We start from the raw sequence: 16,850 nt of genomic DNA, 5'->3' as shown, positions 1-16,850 counted from the left end.
AAACTCGGCATGCTGACTACTCTTCAACATCATCGTTTTCGTCTTTGGGAACGCGACAATCATTTTGGTGACCTTGACTAGTCTCTCCTCAAACATTAGACCTCGTGTTCCGGCGCTTACGAACAGCCTCATTTCAAGGGCCGACTTGAATATCGCTCCTTGAAAAGGAAATGTGCTCGAACGCCACGATTACAATATCTCTCTATCCCATTGGCCAGGAATCTTCTCCAGACACCCATTGTGAAATCCCCGGATTCACTAGCTCAGCTATAGCGGCCCAAAAAGAGCTTTGGCCGGAGACTGGCGGCAAAAGACTTTTCCGCTCTGATCAACATCGGCCGGCTCACTTTTTTTCCACAGCGGACACCAGGACTCGCGTCGACCTTCTAAGCTCATAGGCCACTGCGTTCGAAGGGTGTCGGCATTTGTTGTAATCCGCCTCTGCAAAGTTGTGCAACGGAGGCCAGAGCAACTTGCTGCTGAGTCGAATCCGCTATAGGATGATGGAATCCCGGTAGGTCAGAGTCGAGTTACTTTGGGTCAAGTGAGATGCCGTGCAAAATCTCGGAGTTTCCAATACAGACGATTTAGCCTTTGATATCTTCTCATTGCAAGAACAGCTCGGTCAACATTGTTGATGACTATACGAACGACCTAGACTATCTCACATTGCCGCATTTCCCTTTGTCGCCGCCGACAATGAAGGCCAGATTTGTTCCTGCCATTGCCACTCAATCGTTGGGTAGGACCTGGCACCACAGCCTCGAACATAAGCTCAGACTGTGCCATCAGTATGGCCTCGGAACGTTAGAACTTTTCTTCGAAGATCTTGAAGGCGTCGCCAACAACCTCCCATCCTCCCATCCACACTTGCCTTCTGGCACATCCTTCCCAGGTTCAACCGAAGAACAAGAAAAGCAGATCGCCGCCTCCCAGTACATACACGAACTATGTGTTCAGTATCAACTGGAAATACTGTGTCTTCAGCCTTTCATGCATTATGACGGTCTCGTCGACCCTGCCTCACACAAGGCTGCGATTGAAAAATTACATTTCTGGATCAGACTTGCTCACATCCTCGACACGGACCTTATCCAAATACCTTCGAGTTTTCTCCCCGAATCGCAATGTTCCGGTTCCCGAGACAGGATCGTGGCGGATCTGAGAGAAGCAGCTGACGTTGGACTGAGAAGTAATCCCCCAGTACGGTTCGTCTACGAGGCTCTATGCTGGGGTACGCATGTCGATTTATGGGATGTCGCATGGTCGATAGTGATGGAGGTTGACAGGCCAAACTTCGGCACGTGTCTTGATACTTTCAACCTTGCCGGTCGCGTTTTCGCGGACCCGGCATCACCCACAGGCATGACACCAAACTCATACGAAGACACGCGGGAAACAATCGCCAAGCTCCGATCAGAACTGCCGCGCGCCATTGAGAAGGTCTTTTACGTCGAGGTCTGCGATGGCGAGCGACTGGATCAGCCATTAGTGCCGGGCCACAAGTGGTACCATCCTGAACAAAAAGCCCGCATGTCGTGGTCCCGGAATGCTAGGCTTTTCCCATTTGAAGAGCGGGGCTACATGCCGGTTCTCGAAATCCTCGAAGCAATCTGTGATGCTGGCTATAGAGGTCCAATATCGTTCGAGCTGTTTTCGGAATCTGCAAATCAGGCTGGCAAGGATGTACCGGAAGAGCATGCCAGACGTGCAGCGATCGCCTGGGCTAAGCTGGAAGAACATATGCATTGGAACGATTCGGCAGACGTCTCATGCAATGCTAGTGTGTAAGTATATGATCTGACCGCCTTGACGGGTGTAAGCTAACGGGTACTGAACAGATCCAGCTCTACTCCTGCTACATCGCTATCGTCTTCTCCTACGGAATCAAAGAGATGATAAAACGTTGGGAGTCTTTGGTTGAGGTTGCATCTACTTACATTCTAGAATTGAAAAGAGGGGGCAATCATGATGTCCCTTATTGCATAGCGTCATCGGCGCGATCAGACATGGGTTTACCTTTCACAAAATTCAATATATGTGTATATACGTCTTTCCTTTCGACAGAAACCGTCTTTCCCTTCACGCTCCTGGTCTTGAGTAGTCCAAATGCCGTACACGTCGCCAGACTTCTCTGACCAATCTTTCCTGACCTTCTCGCCCTGTCTCTCCCGCAGTGTCTGCAGCAGGTCGGATGGCAAGATACAAACGTCCACCTAATCCCGCCTCTTCAATCTTTGCCGTATCGACATTCTCTGGTGGGTTAGCAGTCGTGATCAATCCGCCCGCTTCCTCCAACAGACAGATACCAGCGGCGACGTCCCACTCCCAGCAGCCGCCCTCCCACCAGATATCAAAGGCGCCCATGGCAGTATACGCTAGATCCAAAGTGGCACTTCCGAGGCTCCTCACGCCGTGCACCATGCCTCCTTTGCCGTCCCGACCCCCGATCTCTGCCGCCATGTTAATGAAACTATCAACCTTCCGGTGCAGGTTGCCATCCGGCCTGTCTCTTCTGTCCTTTCCCCACTCGCACGAGAATATACACTTGGACGGCGCGTTCTTCGGAATTGGCCCTACTCCCCGTGACCCTAGCAGCGGCAGCTTAGTCGTTTCGTTCAACCACGCCCCTTTTCCTCGACATGCCGAGAATGTTTGGTTTAGCAGCGGCGCGCAGATGACCCCAATGACGGGTTTCTGGTTGACCACCAAAGCGATGCTCACGCAAAACATGGGGAAACAGTGTGTGAAGTTGACCGTCCCGTCGAGAGGGTCGACGATCCACGTCGGGTCGTTCTTGACAAGATACTCTTTCGACGAGCCCTTGGAGTACGTTTCCTCGCCGATGAAAGAGTGCGAAGGATATCGTTTGTGGATGCTTGAATGAATGAATTCTTCGACTTCTGCAGACGCACGCGTACCCAGTCAGTCAGTCAGTCAGCCAGTCAGTCTCTCTGACTCTCTGTCTTTCCTTTTTGATCAGGTCATTCTTCGCAAGCTGGTACGTACCGTTGTCGGTTTTGGTGACAATGTCCACGGAGTTTAGCTTTTCCTCCATGACCAGCTCCTCTGGAACCTTGGAGCCTTGTGTCCCGGCGTCTTCCGCACCATCATGTCGTCGCTGGTGAAGACTATCGAGTAAGATGGCCCCGGCATCCTTGCCGAGCTGAATGGCGAATGCGTAGATCTCGGTCAATTCTGTGTCTGAAACATCGTACTGATCTGATCCGGCCATCTTGGCGAGTATGTGTGTGTATGGCGTCTCTCTCTCAAAGTCACATGCGAGTTAAGCCCGTACGTAGGGTATTGTCTACTGGGGGGGATGAACCGCTGGAAGCTGTGTCGGTCGTTGCCCGTAAGCCGTTTTTCCCGACCGTGGCTTGTTGTGAATTGCGGCTATCGCTTACTGTCGGTCCCGGTCGGCGGTGGATGATGGATGCATCAGGGTTTGGGCAAAAAGTTGGAGCCGCTCCATGGATTGATTTGATTTATCGGGCGAGTTTTCTGCCGGCCGATGATCCGTCCCAATCCCGCGCGCGCTCTCTCTCTCTCTCTCTCCACTTCTTGGGCTCCGTGGAATTTATGGATGGACGCGGGGATTTGGATTCCTTTTCGTCTGCCATGTTCACAGTAAAGTAATGGGAAACACATGATTGGAACCTTTCACGCTATATCCGTAGGCATAAGACTGTGAGCTCCGATGACCACCAGGTGGACATTTCTCTCGTTCTAAGTTAATTATTCTCACTCGGAAGTCTTTGTTTCGACCTCTTACAACAAAAACTCCATCCATCACCCGAACGTAAGGTATTCGTTAGGACCATACATACCTCTCTACATAACCTCGTCCACGTACTACGTACACAGGTACCTTTTGAGGCAGGCCGTCCAAGAGGCATTCATAACCGGCACCCATCTCACCCGCCAAGTGTTGGGATTGACAACCAAATCACAATGGCCTCCTCTCTCTCGCAAGACGGTGGCCCACCACGACCACCACGCAAAATCCTCCTCATCAACGGTTCGAACCTCAACCTCCTCGGGACGCGCGAACCGGGGATCTACGGGTCCACGACCCTCGCGCAGGTGTTGGACAACGTGACGTCGCGCGCGCAGGCTCTGGGGGTCACCGTCGTCCCCTTCCAGTCGAACCACGAAGGGGCCATCATCGACTTTTTGCATTCTCATTTCATCCCCACCGTCGCACCCGCCGCCGGAAGTGGTGACGGTTCCACGACACAGGCGGGACAAGAACAAAAAGAACGCACCGCCGTCATCATCAACCCCGCGGCGTTCACGCACACGAGCGTCGCGATCCGAGACGCGCTGCTGGCCACGTCCTTCCCGTTCGTCGAGCTGCACATTTCCAACGTGCACGCCCGCGAGCCGTGGCGCAGCCACAGCTATTTCAGCGACAAGGCCGTCGGCATCATCATGGGACTGGGCGCGTACGGGTACATTGCCGCTCTGGAGTTTTGGGCGCAAAAGTGGGACGCGGAGGATGCCGCCGCCGCCGCCGCCGCCGCCGCCGCTGCTGCTGCTGCGTGACCGGCGAGCGGTGAGCAGTGAGGGAGTGCTCGGTCCCCAGGTAAGCCATTGGTACAGCGGTGGGCAAGGGCAGAAGGGCAAACGGGGCTTCAAGTGGCGGCGATCATGTCAAATTGGGAGAGTTCGGGAGTGGGAGAGATGGCTGAAGGGGGTTGGTTGTTGACTGGCATCACGGTCGGGAGATTGAAAGTTGGATCGTGCCGAAGCAGAGTCAAGTGGAATCAATTTGACTGTGAAGAAGAGCCGGCCACGCAAAGGGAGAAAAGCTCTAAAGATTCGTCGAAAAGGAGAACTTTAACTAACTACTGACATGAGAATTACATGATTTATGTGTGTATGATGGCAGTTGTATGAGCAAAACCATGGAGAGTTTTAAGAAGTTACCTTCTGATGTTACTTAGGTACCTACACATGTAACGTACAGTGAGATGGGTCGTGGCACCCACGAAAACGAACCATGGTTCTCAACCACCAGGAATAGGGGCTGTAGTATCGAAAACAAAAAGAGGCTGTTCCATCGTCAGAACAAGGAGAAAAAACAGTGGCTGATTTGTGAGGTAAGGAATAACAAATCTTGAACTCATTCTTCTTGAGTGCCATCTTTAAATTCTTCTGAATTGTTTACCTGACACCTAGGTAGATAGCATGATGTGGTTTAAATCGTGGACTGGATGAAAGGCCCAGCAGTAATAACCTATAAAACCATCTCTCGCCCCAACCAACATGTTCCGTAAATATTCTACTGCGGTATGCCAACCAGAACTCCCATCGGCTCGCAGGAGGCCTAGACTCTCTCCTCGTGCTGCTCAACAATCGTCTTTTCTTCGTGGATGCTCAACCTTCGGAATTCTTGGTTCTTGATGCGCAGTTCCTCCAGCACCGCCTTGTGTGCCTTTCTGGCCGGGTACTCTCGGCTGAAGAGGCGGTCCATGGCCTCAAGAGGGACACCCTTGGTCTCGGGGATAAGGAAAAAGACATAGACGGCGGCAATGAGCATGAGGGATGCGAAGAAGAAGTACACGCCATAAGACATTGTGGCGAACATTTGTGGGGTGAAGCGAGCGATGATGAAGTTCTGTCATTGAAGACACGAAACGTTAGCATTGAGGACCTTTTTGCGACAATTTTTTGCCGGGGAAGTGGGTGATGAGAACGAGGAGGGAAAAAACTTACCCAGAACCAGTTGTTCGCAGCAGCAAAGGCCTGTGCGAGGGTGCGCACACCCTGATCGAACATCTCAGAGTTGAGAACCCAAGGTGTGCCGTTCCAAGACGGTGAGTAGATGGCTGTCCAGAGATAGAAGAAGAACATGGCCGAGATGCCTCCGCCTGACATGGAAGAATCCGTGCTGGATTTGGACGAAGGGTCCGCAATGGCGATGTACCCGCCGATGTACCACATGCACAATCCTCCCAGGAAAGCACCCCAGATCAGCAACGTGCGGCGACCCAGCTTGTCGATCAAGAAAAAGAGCCAGACCAAGGTGAGCGTGGTCTTGATGACACCGAAGATTCCGGTCGTCAGAAGAGACGTGTTCGTGCCGTGGACACCGATGGATTTGAACACCGTGGGTGAGTAGTAGTTGATGGCGTTGATTCCGGTGGCGTTCTGCCACAGGAAGAGCGAACCACCCAGGAGAAAGCGATAGGTAGTCTGGCGGTTGCTGTAGACAGCTCGGAACGGGTGCCAAAAGCCGAGACCGACAGTGGTGCGTTGGTGTTCAATCGCGTTGTCGACAGCCATGATTTCCTCTTGCATGTAGACATGGTCGGCAGGGAGCTGACGCAGCCAGCACAGTGTTTTGATTGCTTCTTCGCGGCGGTTGCGCGTGAAGAGCCAACGCGGCGACTCTTTGATGATAACCGCACCTGCGAGCAGTAATCCAGCAGGAATGAGTTGAACGCCAAAGGGGATAAGCCATTGCGTCTTGGACGGAGCAAGATTCTCGTTGACACCGTAGTTGATCCAGAACCCGACGAGACCGCCAATCTGCCATCTAATCATGAAAATGTTAGTCGCACGGTCGAAAAATACTCGGTTGAAGCGGGTTTGAGACTTACGAAAGTTCGTACAGCCCGACCAGACGCCCTCGAATGGCGGGAGGAGCAATCTCCGAGCAGTAAATAGGAGACAGATTGGATGCAGCGCCGATTCCAAGGCCAGCAAGGACTCGACCACCGTAGATCAACCCAAGACCGCGCTCGTGGTTGGCGCCCAGCATGAGCCCAGCACCGAGAATAAAGACAGTAGCGGAAATGAGGAGACCAATCTTGCGACCTAGGAAATGGCCGGCGGGATAGGCGAAGAATGCTCCGAAGAAGGCACCCGCCTGGTAGCAGGACACAACGTTGGCGCTGACAAGGTTGACATGGGATTTGGACATCGTATCAAAGCCAAACTCCTCTCTGAAAGACGACAATGCGAGAGTGCCTCCAATGAAGGCGCTGTCGTAGCCGATCATCATGGCAGCAGACCCGGCGACGGCAGCAGAGAAATAAACCCGCCAGTTGTAGACGCTCTTCGGCGTCGGGCGGTCCTCGACCAAAGTAAGGAGACCCATGGTGACTCGCTTTAGGCTGTGAGAAAATGGAAGGGAAGGATGTTGGGATCTGAGGAAGACAAGAAGCTCCAAGGTGAGCGAGCCCACGGGGAAAGACCTTAATATAGGGAGGAGTCTGGAGCACGGTAAAGGACTTTGCGCGGAGTCATACACCAGATCTGGAATCGCGGAGTTCGACACGAGGAGACGGAGCAGAACTCAAGCGATGCTTTCCCCGGCTCACCTCCTCCACAACACCAGCTTCGACGAGATGACAAGGATCACTAATTGCACTGCGTCGAGGCGCACACTCGGAAAGCTGCAATAATGGATCCTTGACGTTTGTGCGAAAAATCTCGACGACGCGGCGAGTCAGCGCGCAGAAAATTTTTACCCTGCGGCGGCATTTGAGGGCGGAAGAAAACTTATCCACACAAAGGGGGTAATTCGTATCCCCGTGCTCGTCCTAGCGGGGAGGGTGGAGGGCGAGCGAGGCGTCAGCAAGACCTGCATCGGATGGTCTCCGTCGGCTAAGAGCACCCTAATTGTCGTCACGAGGCCACGAGGACAGATATTGGCGTGGTGAAACCGGATCAACACCGTCGAATGCATCTTCGCCGCTAATTGAGACTGCATATTGAAGCTGTAGTTCGATCTTCGGGGGCTTCTTTGGTCCAGCCCTGTCGTCTCAACCACCGTCCGCCCCTTTCAGCATTGAACGAAGCCACAATTATATCCAAGACTGTCGTGATGGCCAAGTTGCTTCCACTGCCAGACACCTCGCCCTATGACCGGGTTGCGTATTTGGTCGGATATCCAATTGCTCATTCCCGCTCACCGGATTTGCACAGGGCCATATATTCGACATCGGGGAAGAACTGGGCTCAGCTCCTGTACGAGTCAACTGACCTCGACGGGTTTATCAAGTACCTCAAAAACGATGCAAAATGCATGGGCAGTGGCGTAACGATGCCGTTCAAAGTCGCCGTCATTCCGTACCTCGATGAGTTGACTGAGGAGGGCAAAACCATTGGTGCCATAAACACCATTTTCTTCAAAACCGCTGCTGATGGTTCTCGAATCTATTGCGGCACTAATACTGACTGCCTGGGAATCCGAGACGCCTTCTTCACGAATGTGGACAACCCGCATTACCGCGGAAAACCTGGTTTGGTTGTTGGTGGCGGTGGTACCTGCAGAGCTGCCATTTATGCCTTGCAGCGATTTCTGGGCTGTTCGCCGATTTACATTATTAATCGAGACGCCAGCGAGGTCGACTCTGTGCTTCAAGAATGCCGCAGAAATGGAACAGCAGATGATTTGATCTACGTATCAACAACCGAGCAAGCGCGTAGTGTGCCGGCCCCAGCAGCCGTTGTGAGCGCGATTCCTGACTTTCCGCCTGTTACTGAGAGTGAAAAGACGGTCCGAGAGATCTTGGAGATCTTCCTCAATGGCACGGAGAAGGGTGCTTTGCTGGAAATGTGCTATCACCCGTCTCCAGACACTGGCGTCTCCCGACTTGCATTGGAGTCAGGTTGGCAGTTGATTGGAGGCATTGAAGCAATGATTGGACAAGGCGTTGCGCAAGCCGGTTTGTGGACAGGCCTCGAAATCGATGACACGCTGAGAAATGTCGTAAGGCGGAAAATCCAGGATAGCATGAAGGCACAACACTGATCTGAAGGATTTCGAGTCATCCTCCGAGAGCATGTGGTTTATGGTTTACTGGGGAAATACCACCCCACCGCAAATAAAAGAATTTTGCTTCAGCTTGCAAGCCGATCACTGAAATACTGTTGGCCATCGACAAGGTACGAGGTATTCTGGTGAATTGTGTCCCACGCTGCCTTTGCCATATAACGTTTTGGTGCCTTTCTGCCAGTCAAGGTTTCGAATTGGACCAACGCTTGCTCAATTAAAGCGTCGATACCGCCAACAATGACCCACGGCCGGCCAGTTAACTCGCGGAAGGACTTCATCTGTTTGACGAGAGGGGTTTCTTTGGTCATGTAGGCCATTTCAAGGATAACTCCTCCGCTGGGTGACTGCATCCATGACTCTGGTAACTCAAAATCCGCTCCGGGTCTCCCATCTAGCAGCTCATGCGTAACGCATGACACCACGATGGTGGGAGGGAAAAACCCGCTGGGCCATTCCTCACTTGTTGAGTCAAGCACCTTGACAGGATTTGATGGCGTGAGCCCAGACCCATTTGCTTTCACTTGAGACCTGGCCCAATCGTTGAAATGATTAGCAACGACTCTCGTATTCGAAAGCGTTCTATTGTACATAAATATGTTCTTGCATCCCAGTTGTAGCATAGCATAGACAGCGGCTCGAGCCATTCCTCCTGCACCGACCACAAGAGCTGTGGATTTGGGTTGTATAGCATTGCGAGGTGAGAGACTTCGATTAACGCATGTCATTATGCCCCTAAAGTCTGTGTTTTCTCCATACCAACCTTTGATGACCCCGGCACGATTCCTCTCCTGTGCCTGAATCTCCACGGCGGGGACATTGCCCGAGGTGTCCGCTCGCAGTGGCACTATAGTATTGACAGCACCGATGGCTCTTGCGTGGCCGCTGCACAAGGACAAATGAGAGAATATTTTGACCTTGTAGGGCTGGACGATACTTAATCCGCACAAGCTGTCATCCTTGGCTAGCTCTTCCGCATCTTGCCATGATGTTATGTTCTTCGTCATGCAGCTGTGACGGAGACCGTGAAATGCGTATGCGGCATTATGCATCGCCGGCGATAGTGAACCGGATACGTTCGCACCTAGGACGTAAAATTTGAGGCTGTCAAAGACATGAATGTCGAATAGAGCACCGGTTATTTCCTTGGAGGATAGCAGAGGCTGGAACTGGGGCAATTGTGGACGTGGCAGGGACGGATGTGTCACAGAGGTCAGCGTTGGATTCAATATCTGTGATGTGCGTCCCAGTCCTCCAATATTGAACGCCGAGATGATTGGTTTGGGTTGGATATTTCTCGTTTCTTCCAAGAACCATATGAGCGAGTCGTTATCTAATCGTGATTTTGGCACATTGAGGAACCGGATCATAGTGAAGCCTTCGGCGGCGGCTCTGTCAAGCATTGTCCTCCAGATGCGGTCTTTCCATCCCTGCTTCGTTGGAGTTTTAGGGGTATAGGTAGCGACAAGCTTTGTATAGCCTTTCATTGCTTTGATGTGCGCCAGGGTATGGTCATCAAGTTCCAAATTGACGGATAGGTATTCGACTCCCAAGCGAAAGCCATGTCTGAGAATGTCCAGGTAGGTGTTGCTGCTTGCATCGGCAAGCGTGGTAGTGACAGAGAGCAAAATCGGTAGATCAAGTGCTCTTCTTGCCATCCCGACTAGCTTGCTCAGGGACCTCATCGCAGTAGAATTCCAAACGTCAACGTAAATTTCTGTAATATCGCCTGCAGATTCCAGGGCAGCAAAGTCGATCTGCCCATCCATGTAAGTCGAGAGTTTGACCTCGAGTGCGTGAGTGTATGTGCGTTGTTCAATAGGCACAGCTAGGGAGAAGGGCGAATCGTTGCTGGACTGCTGCGCTCTCGTTCCTGTTATCAAGCGTACGAACGAGGAAAAGTCTGCCTGTGCATGGCGAAGCTTGAAGGAATAGTTAGGTGAAGCCCGATCTGCATCGTCCAGTTCGGTAGATCTGGCCATTGAATCGTCCTCGAGGTTGAAATATTCATAGTTTGAGCACTTCCTGTGTGTGGAATTTCCATTCTCGAGCAGTTTGGCGGACCGATCATCCAGATTAAGCAATGCCTGTATTCGGTCCATGTCTCTGAGAATGAAAACAACAGGATTTGTCTGGCAGAGCAGTCTTAGGTAGTCTTGAAGGCTACTTGTCAGACTCCCCAGGCCACAGTCAATGACACATCCATATCGGTTCTCCTCTAGCATTCGCTTTGACGTTGCAATGTCCTGTCTGTGAAATTGCTCGCTTCCATGAATTCGGAGATACTCTTGACGAGAAAGACCGTTGAAGCTCTGGAAATAGTGGTCTTCAGTCACAAACCTTCTGCCCAGAGCGGTCGCCGCAATAAACCCCAAAGATCTCTTGCCCGAAGCTCGAATTCCAATAAGGACGATGGAAGCGTCAGGGTGGAATAGTCGTTCCTCCAGTGCGGGCTCAGTTGTCGGTGTCATCATAGGACGACTTGGTGTCGAATGAGACCCATGCTCAACTGGCAAAATCAATGGCGGCTCTTTCGGAGACATTGTATTCATCAAATGTGGTGTGGCTGTCCCCGATGGGCCATGGTCCGCAAACTGGCGTTCTGCAGCATGCTCTGCATGTTGACTGATGCTGCTCTCACCTTCCATAGCAATTTTTAGGATTTGATGGTCAGCGCCATTGGCATCAACAAAGGGCCGAATGTGTTGGCGCGGTCAGAACATCGCCTAGCATGCTCAAAAGAAAGGTCTGTTTGGCGTAACAGTAGGTGTTCAAGGTATCGCATTCGATATGTTCATTGAGAGGAGAGAGGAACAACATGGGAAGAAACGGGCCAAGTTTTGTGGGGGCCCACTACCTACCTGGTAGGCTTGAAACTAGCCCCGGATTGCAATCTTATAGGCGCCATCATCTACCGCACAATCCCAGCATATTTACGTCTCACGGGTAGTCTCCGCCCTAAGATGGGCGCAGGCTTACTAGGCTCACTAGGCTCACTAGGCGTAGACCTTCCCCGCGGGTGCTGGAGTGCAGCTTCCGATGCCTCCCACTTATTAATATTCGTCTCCGCGCCATCCATGTCCCCCAACCTCGCAAAACCCTTGGTCGGCCTCTACAGCCTCTTCGAAACTCACTCCGTTGGCCAGAGTTTCTGACCATGGCTGGCATGCAGCGGCCATGCTGTGATGGATGCGAACGACGTTGATCCCCGAAGCAGAACGACTCGCCCTAACGATCCTGATGAGGCTGCTGGCGGGCGGACAAGAGTCTCTCGAGCCTGCACTCGTTGTCGCGCAAGAGTGAGTAGTTAAACCAAGGCATCTGAACAATCTTGTCGAAGCTGACTCACACACAGAAAGATCGTTGCGATGGGCTGCGACCTCGCTGCTCAAACTGTGCCAATGCCGGACAGCTATGCCTCTACGTTGCTGGACATAAAAAGAGAGGGTTGCCCGAAGGCTATGTGCGTGGAATCGAGAAACTATGGGCAGTCATGCTGCAGAAGATCTCAGGCTTGGATGAGACCGCGCGACAAGTAATGCTCGAGAATGAGGACGAACTTCTTCGAATATGGAACCATCCGAAGCACGGTGACAATCTTCATAATGTTTGGAAAGAGTCCAGTATCTTGTCGAATCTGGAAAGACTACTCTCCCAGGTTGATCAGCCATCGCCTGTTCTGAAAAGAAAAAGAAACGAGGAAGACGACGGCTCCGGTACCGAGACATACGACCCGGACAGTCGAGTATTGAAACCGGCCTTTTGTGTCAAGGATATTTCAGAGCACTTTCGAAACACCGTTCCTCAAGCTCAAAGGTTGTCTCATGACCCAAACGTTAACAGCTCCGAACAAATTGTATCAGCGAGTTTACCAGCTGCTGCCCTGCAACTGCCAAAGTCTTCTTCCACCTTGTTGCACCACTACTTTACCTACACCCATTGTTGGTTCCCTGTCTTGGATAGGTCTCTTACTCTCAAAAGATTCCATGAGCATACAAGGAACTACAATAGTAGACCTTTGGAGAACTGCGAACTCGCATGTTTATGGGCTATTTGCGCCTATTCGAAGCAACAAAGAGCACAGCTATCCTCAAGTAACGACAACGGCCCGTCTGTTGATGAGATGCGGTCTGCGGCACGAAGCCTGATCCCTTCTGAAGAGGGTCCATTTACTATTGAACATGTGCAGGCTCTCCTGATCATAGCCCTGCTGGATGTTGGATTGGGCAAATGGACTTCTGCCTGGATGTTGTCAGGTTTCGCAGTAAGGGCTTACCTCGATATCACCAGTGCGAGCGGAAATCTCGTTAGCGATACCGCCACGCCTGGTCAACAAAATAATTGGCCAGGCACATTACAAGGCTGTTTTGTCCTGGATAGCATCATTTCCATGCAACTCATGCGACCACCGCAGTTGCGACTCCAAGATCTAGGAGGCATGAAGTTTCTTGATGAGGACGGAATTGAAGAATGGGAGCCATGGAATGCAGTGGGACCTGAAACATTTTCATCTCCAGAACCTGCATTTGCAAGAAGCTGTTTCAATCAATTGACTCGCCTGCTTATGATCACAACAGGTCTCATCAATCCAAGGTATTATCAACCTACGGTATTTAACGGTAATCGCACATTGGAAGACCTTGCAGAGACGTTCCCATTTTCCGTGTTCGCGATTGAACAACGGCCGCCTCACCAGATGCTTTTGCAAACATGCTACCTTGCGGTAGCTGCCAGGTTCTCAGATCCGGCTACGCGTTTCGAACGCACACTTCTGTTCTTACAAACTCTGAAGGCCTTCGACCAAGCCTGGAATTCCATTCAATGCGGAATTCCGTCGATTCTGATAGCTATGTCGCACTTGCCATACCTCCCTTCCAGCATCTCTAGTCCACCTGAAACCACCTCGCTGTCTGAAGACCACCAGCAAGTTCTGGCTCGGCTTTCGAACGTCTGGCCGGGGTTTAACACGGGCGAAAGGCCGACTGAAATGGGTTCTAGTCGCCTCACACGGACAGTCACTGCTTCATCTCAGTCATTGAGATCGCAGCCCAATGCCTCGGTTAACTCTCCTTTTTCAAGAATTGATTTCTGGTCCAACAATATACCAGGATCTCAGGTCGATATGAGCGATGCTTCTACGGTCAGAAGCAATCTAGGACCAACCAGCATACAAGGATACCACGAAACTCCTACTCTCCCTCACACAGCAAACCTCGCCCCACGACTTGGGTCTGAAGTACTAGATTACGGTTTGATGAACGTCGATATGACTGGGTCGCTACAATCGACCAATGTTGGACGAAACTCTGCTCCACAACAACCCCCCAACATGGGAGCCACGACATCTCCTAGTTACGATGGGGACGAAATTGATGCTTTGTTTCATGAGATGGCTCAACTTGACGCTAACGAATGGTCCATGGACAGGACGCAGAATTTCAAGGACTTTGGATTTTCTGACGCGTCTACCTTTGAAGCTTTTTGCAATGATCCCGATCGATTAATGCTTTCGAATGAGTATGTGGGCCCGGGTTTAAGTCAGAGCAGCAATCCCATGCCATATGGGGCACGAGATGCATTTGGCACTGGCCCTGGAGAGGGGTTTGGTGGTTCTGATAGAAGCCTAGGTCGTTGACCAGGGTTGATCAGAGCGATATACGATATTCACTATGGCTGCATCAGGTCACATTTATTCCCGCTTCATTCCATTAATCAGCTTGTCTCCAGAAGATATGAGGATGAGCTGGATCCAGACCGCAGAAACCTGATCGTTCGAAATTGGCGCAAAGCAATACAAGACTGGCAGGTCGACTGCGTGGATTGTATCATATATCAAGTGTATAGAGTAAGTGATGTAAGCATCAGGCACTTCATGTACCTACTGAGGAGACTTGCCACCTGGACAAACTGAGCTACTTACTTGTCGTTGCTCACGCCTTCTCAACTTGATCCACAACACCTGCACCACCTTTCTCTCCCAAAGTCCCAAGCCCAATTACTTCCACCTTCGCTTTGTCACCTTCCATGACCACTGCGACCTCTTCCAAACTCAAACCCTTCGTCTCGGGATATACGAACAAGATGGTTGTTGTCTCGATAGCAAGCCACACCACGTAGACGATGTAATAGTGCCACTGGATATTTTGCAACCCAATCGGGTTGACGAATTGGTTGAAGGCACTGCCTCCGCGTGAAAAGAACTGGGTAATGGCAACGCCTTTGCTGCGGTGGATGAAAGGAAACACCTCGGTGATGAAGATGTAGGTAAGTGGCATCATGAGGTTGTAAAAGCCATAGTAGATGAAGATGAGAGCGACAACTGCTTTGGCCGCAGACTGATTGGTGTGGTCTTCTGCGTACACCGCCGAAGCGCCGGTCCAGCATGCGAACAGCACCGTCATACCAATATAGGAGGTCAAATACTGGCGCCGACGAGGTAGTCTGTGGGCAAGGAAGGCACCAGTCACTCCCGTGACAAGATTCCAGCATGAAAGACCTAGGTTGATCTCATTTTGAGTCCGTCTGGACGTGATGCCGACTGATGCAAGTACTTTGGAGAGGTAATATGACACCAGACCATTTCCCGACCACTGCGAGAACAAGCCCACACATGCTGCGATGAAGACACGTCGCCGGTTGGCGCTGTTGGTGACAAGCTCTTTCCACGGCGTCTTGGTGCTCTCTAGTTCCATGCGGATGGTCTCGCGGATTTGTTGGAATTCAGCCGCCACAAATGAACTCGTTCGGTCTCCTTCGGCGTGGTATTTGATCAAGATTTCCAGGGCCTCCTCATGTCGGTCTCTGCTTATCAAGAAACGAGGCGACTCTGGTATGAACCTGGGGATGTGTGTTAGCGCAGGGATTTGGAACTTCATCAATGAAGGAGCTTACCATATGAAGATGAGTTGCAAGGTGGAGGGCAGAATCTGGAGCAGTGACGGCAAACGCCAACTCCAGTTGCTGTCCCATGAATATGTCCCGAGAGTGACCCCTGCAGCGACAATCGCACCAGCATACCAACTTTCGTTGAAGAGACCTGTGATCACCGAGCGTTCCTTGGGGTATGCCAACTCGGCGATGAGCTGGGAAGCCCCACTGATGGCAAATACGATACCCATACCGAGAATGATTCTTGCAACAAGAAACATGGCAACTTGGGAGAATGTCAGCAAGAAGGTATCAAAGAGCTCTGAGCTCGACTGTCATAGGACATACAGTTCACAGCAGCAGTCTGCAGGATCACCCCAACACTGATGATTGCAGAACCGGTTACCACACAAGCTTTGCGACCAAAGCGATCGTTCACATATGGTACAAAGGGAACCGCGGCCGCTGCACCTATGGAAAAGGCCGCAGTGAGGACACCCAGCAGAGCACCGTTGGGACTATTGAAGTCTTAGAGGATGTTTGAGTTAGCATTGTCCGCGCACGATGTCGACCAAAGATGGCAAAGCATGTAAACTTACAGTCTTCCCAAGGCTGCACGGCCTGAAGACCATTCAGAACGCTTCCATCGTAACCCGAAGTCATTTCGACGCCGAGGGCAGCGGGCACAAGGCACAGATAGAGGCGTCGGAGGTTCTTCTTCTGGTACCATGGCGTTTTATCCTGCGCTAGCAAATGTTCGATCCCAGATACCTTTGCGACATCAGCTGCTGCCACATCGTGGCCTGCTATCGCTCGAGACATTGTCGATGGAGGTCGAGGGCGCGAAATATAGGATGCAGGATACGAGTAGTAAGTCGAATAACTTGCACCCCGCGTCCTGGCAGGGTATCGCCCTTTAAATATCTACTTGCATCCATACTGGCAGCACCACCGTCGTGGTATTCGCCACATCTGCCGAGGCCACCGCCCACCAGGCAAGGATCGCATGGTATGGCTAGAGTGAAATGCTTCGTTTTAGGCAAGGTCAGAGCGCTGTTCAGGTGAATTCTTCATAGCCTAATTCCACAGAGGCCATTTTCCCTTTGAGAAATAGGATCAGCGGTCGAGAAAACAGGATGGAGCAAAGCGAGTCGGACAAACGCCCGAGACCGCCGCCGCAAGTGACAATGCGTAT

At 51.6% G+C, this 16,850-nt stretch overlaps 8 protein-coding genes across 8 annotated transcripts; 4 read left to right on the top strand and 4 right to left on the bottom strand.

Annotated features, from left to right (window-relative positions):
• Positions 1 to 699: 699 nt before the first annotated feature.
• On the top strand, positions 700 to 1,791 carry PV08_04631 (uncharacterized protein; the record flags this gene model as incomplete). The annotated part of the gene is made up of 1 exon (XM_016378976.1): positions 700 to 1,791. The coding sequence occupies one exon, from the start codon at positions 700 to 702 to the stop codon at positions 1,789 to 1,791; it is 1,092 nt and encodes a 363-aa protein (XP_016237653.1).
• A 291-nt stretch (positions 1,792 to 2,082) lies between these two features.
• PV08_04630 (uncharacterized protein) lies at positions 2,083 to 3,235 on the bottom strand (the record flags this gene model as incomplete). The annotated part of the gene is made up of 2 exons (XM_016378975.1): positions 2,083 to 2,903; positions 3,010 to 3,235. The coding sequence occupies 2 exons, from the start codon at positions 3,233 to 3,235 to the stop codon at positions 2,083 to 2,085; spliced, it is 1,047 nt and encodes a 348-aa protein (XP_016237652.1).
• Positions 3,236 to 3,954: 719 nt separating this feature from the next.
• PV08_04629 (uncharacterized protein) lies at positions 3,955 to 4,548 on the top strand (the record flags this gene model as incomplete). Its single annotated transcript, XM_016378974.1, has 1 exon — positions 3,955 to 4,548. The coding sequence occupies one exon, from the start codon at positions 3,955 to 3,957 to the stop codon at positions 4,546 to 4,548; it is 594 nt and encodes a 197-aa protein (XP_016237651.1).
• Positions 4,549 to 5,332: 784 nt separating this feature from the next.
• PV08_04628 (uncharacterized protein) lies at positions 5,333 to 7,108 on the bottom strand (the record flags this gene model as incomplete). The annotated part of the gene is made up of 3 exons (XM_016378973.1): positions 5,333 to 5,623; positions 5,722 to 6,544; positions 6,609 to 7,108. 3 exons carry the CDS (start codon positions 7,106 to 7,108, stop codon positions 5,333 to 5,335), a joined length of 1,614 nt encoding a protein of 537 aa, XP_016237650.1.
• A 729-nt stretch (positions 7,109 to 7,837) lies between these two features.
• Positions 7,838 to 8,767, top strand: PV08_04627 (uncharacterized protein; the record flags this gene model as incomplete). Its single annotated transcript, XM_016378972.1, has 1 exon — positions 7,838 to 8,767. One exon carries the CDS (start codon positions 7,838 to 7,840, stop codon positions 8,765 to 8,767), a length of 930 nt encoding a protein of 309 aa, XP_016237649.1.
• An 89-nt stretch (positions 8,768 to 8,856) lies between these two features.
• On the bottom strand, positions 8,857 to 11,331 carry PV08_04626 (uncharacterized protein; the record flags this gene model as incomplete). The annotated part of the gene is made up of 1 exon (XM_016378971.1): positions 8,857 to 11,331. The coding sequence occupies one exon, from the start codon at positions 11,329 to 11,331 to the stop codon at positions 8,857 to 8,859; it is 2,475 nt and encodes an 824-aa protein (XP_016237648.1).
• Positions 11,332 to 11,973: 642 nt separating this feature from the next.
• On the top strand, positions 11,974 to 14,423 carry PV08_04625 (uncharacterized protein; the record flags this gene model as incomplete). The annotated part of the gene is made up of 2 exons (XM_016378970.1): positions 11,974 to 12,087; positions 12,144 to 14,423. 2 exons carry the CDS (start codon positions 11,974 to 11,976, stop codon positions 14,421 to 14,423), a joined length of 2,394 nt encoding a protein of 797 aa, XP_016237647.1.
• Positions 14,424 to 14,718: 295 nt separating this feature from the next.
• PV08_04624 (uncharacterized protein) lies at positions 14,719 to 16,477 on the bottom strand (the record flags this gene model as incomplete). Its single annotated transcript, XM_016378969.1, has 4 exons — positions 14,719 to 15,625; positions 15,680 to 15,941; positions 16,004 to 16,183; positions 16,255 to 16,477. 4 exons carry the CDS (start codon positions 16,475 to 16,477, stop codon positions 14,719 to 14,721), a joined length of 1,572 nt encoding a protein of 523 aa, XP_016237646.1.
• Positions 16,478 to 16,850: the final 373 nt, after the last annotated feature.

This window comes from Exophiala spinifera (assembly GCF_000836115.1).
Source record: "Exophiala spinifera strain CBS 89968 unplaced genomic scaffold supercont1.3, whole genome shotgun sequence".
Lineage (NCBI taxonomy): Eukaryota > Fungi > Ascomycota > Eurotiomycetes > Chaetothyriales > Herpotrichiellaceae > Exophiala > Exophiala spinifera.
This window is presented reverse-complemented; position numbering and strand designations above follow the sequence as displayed.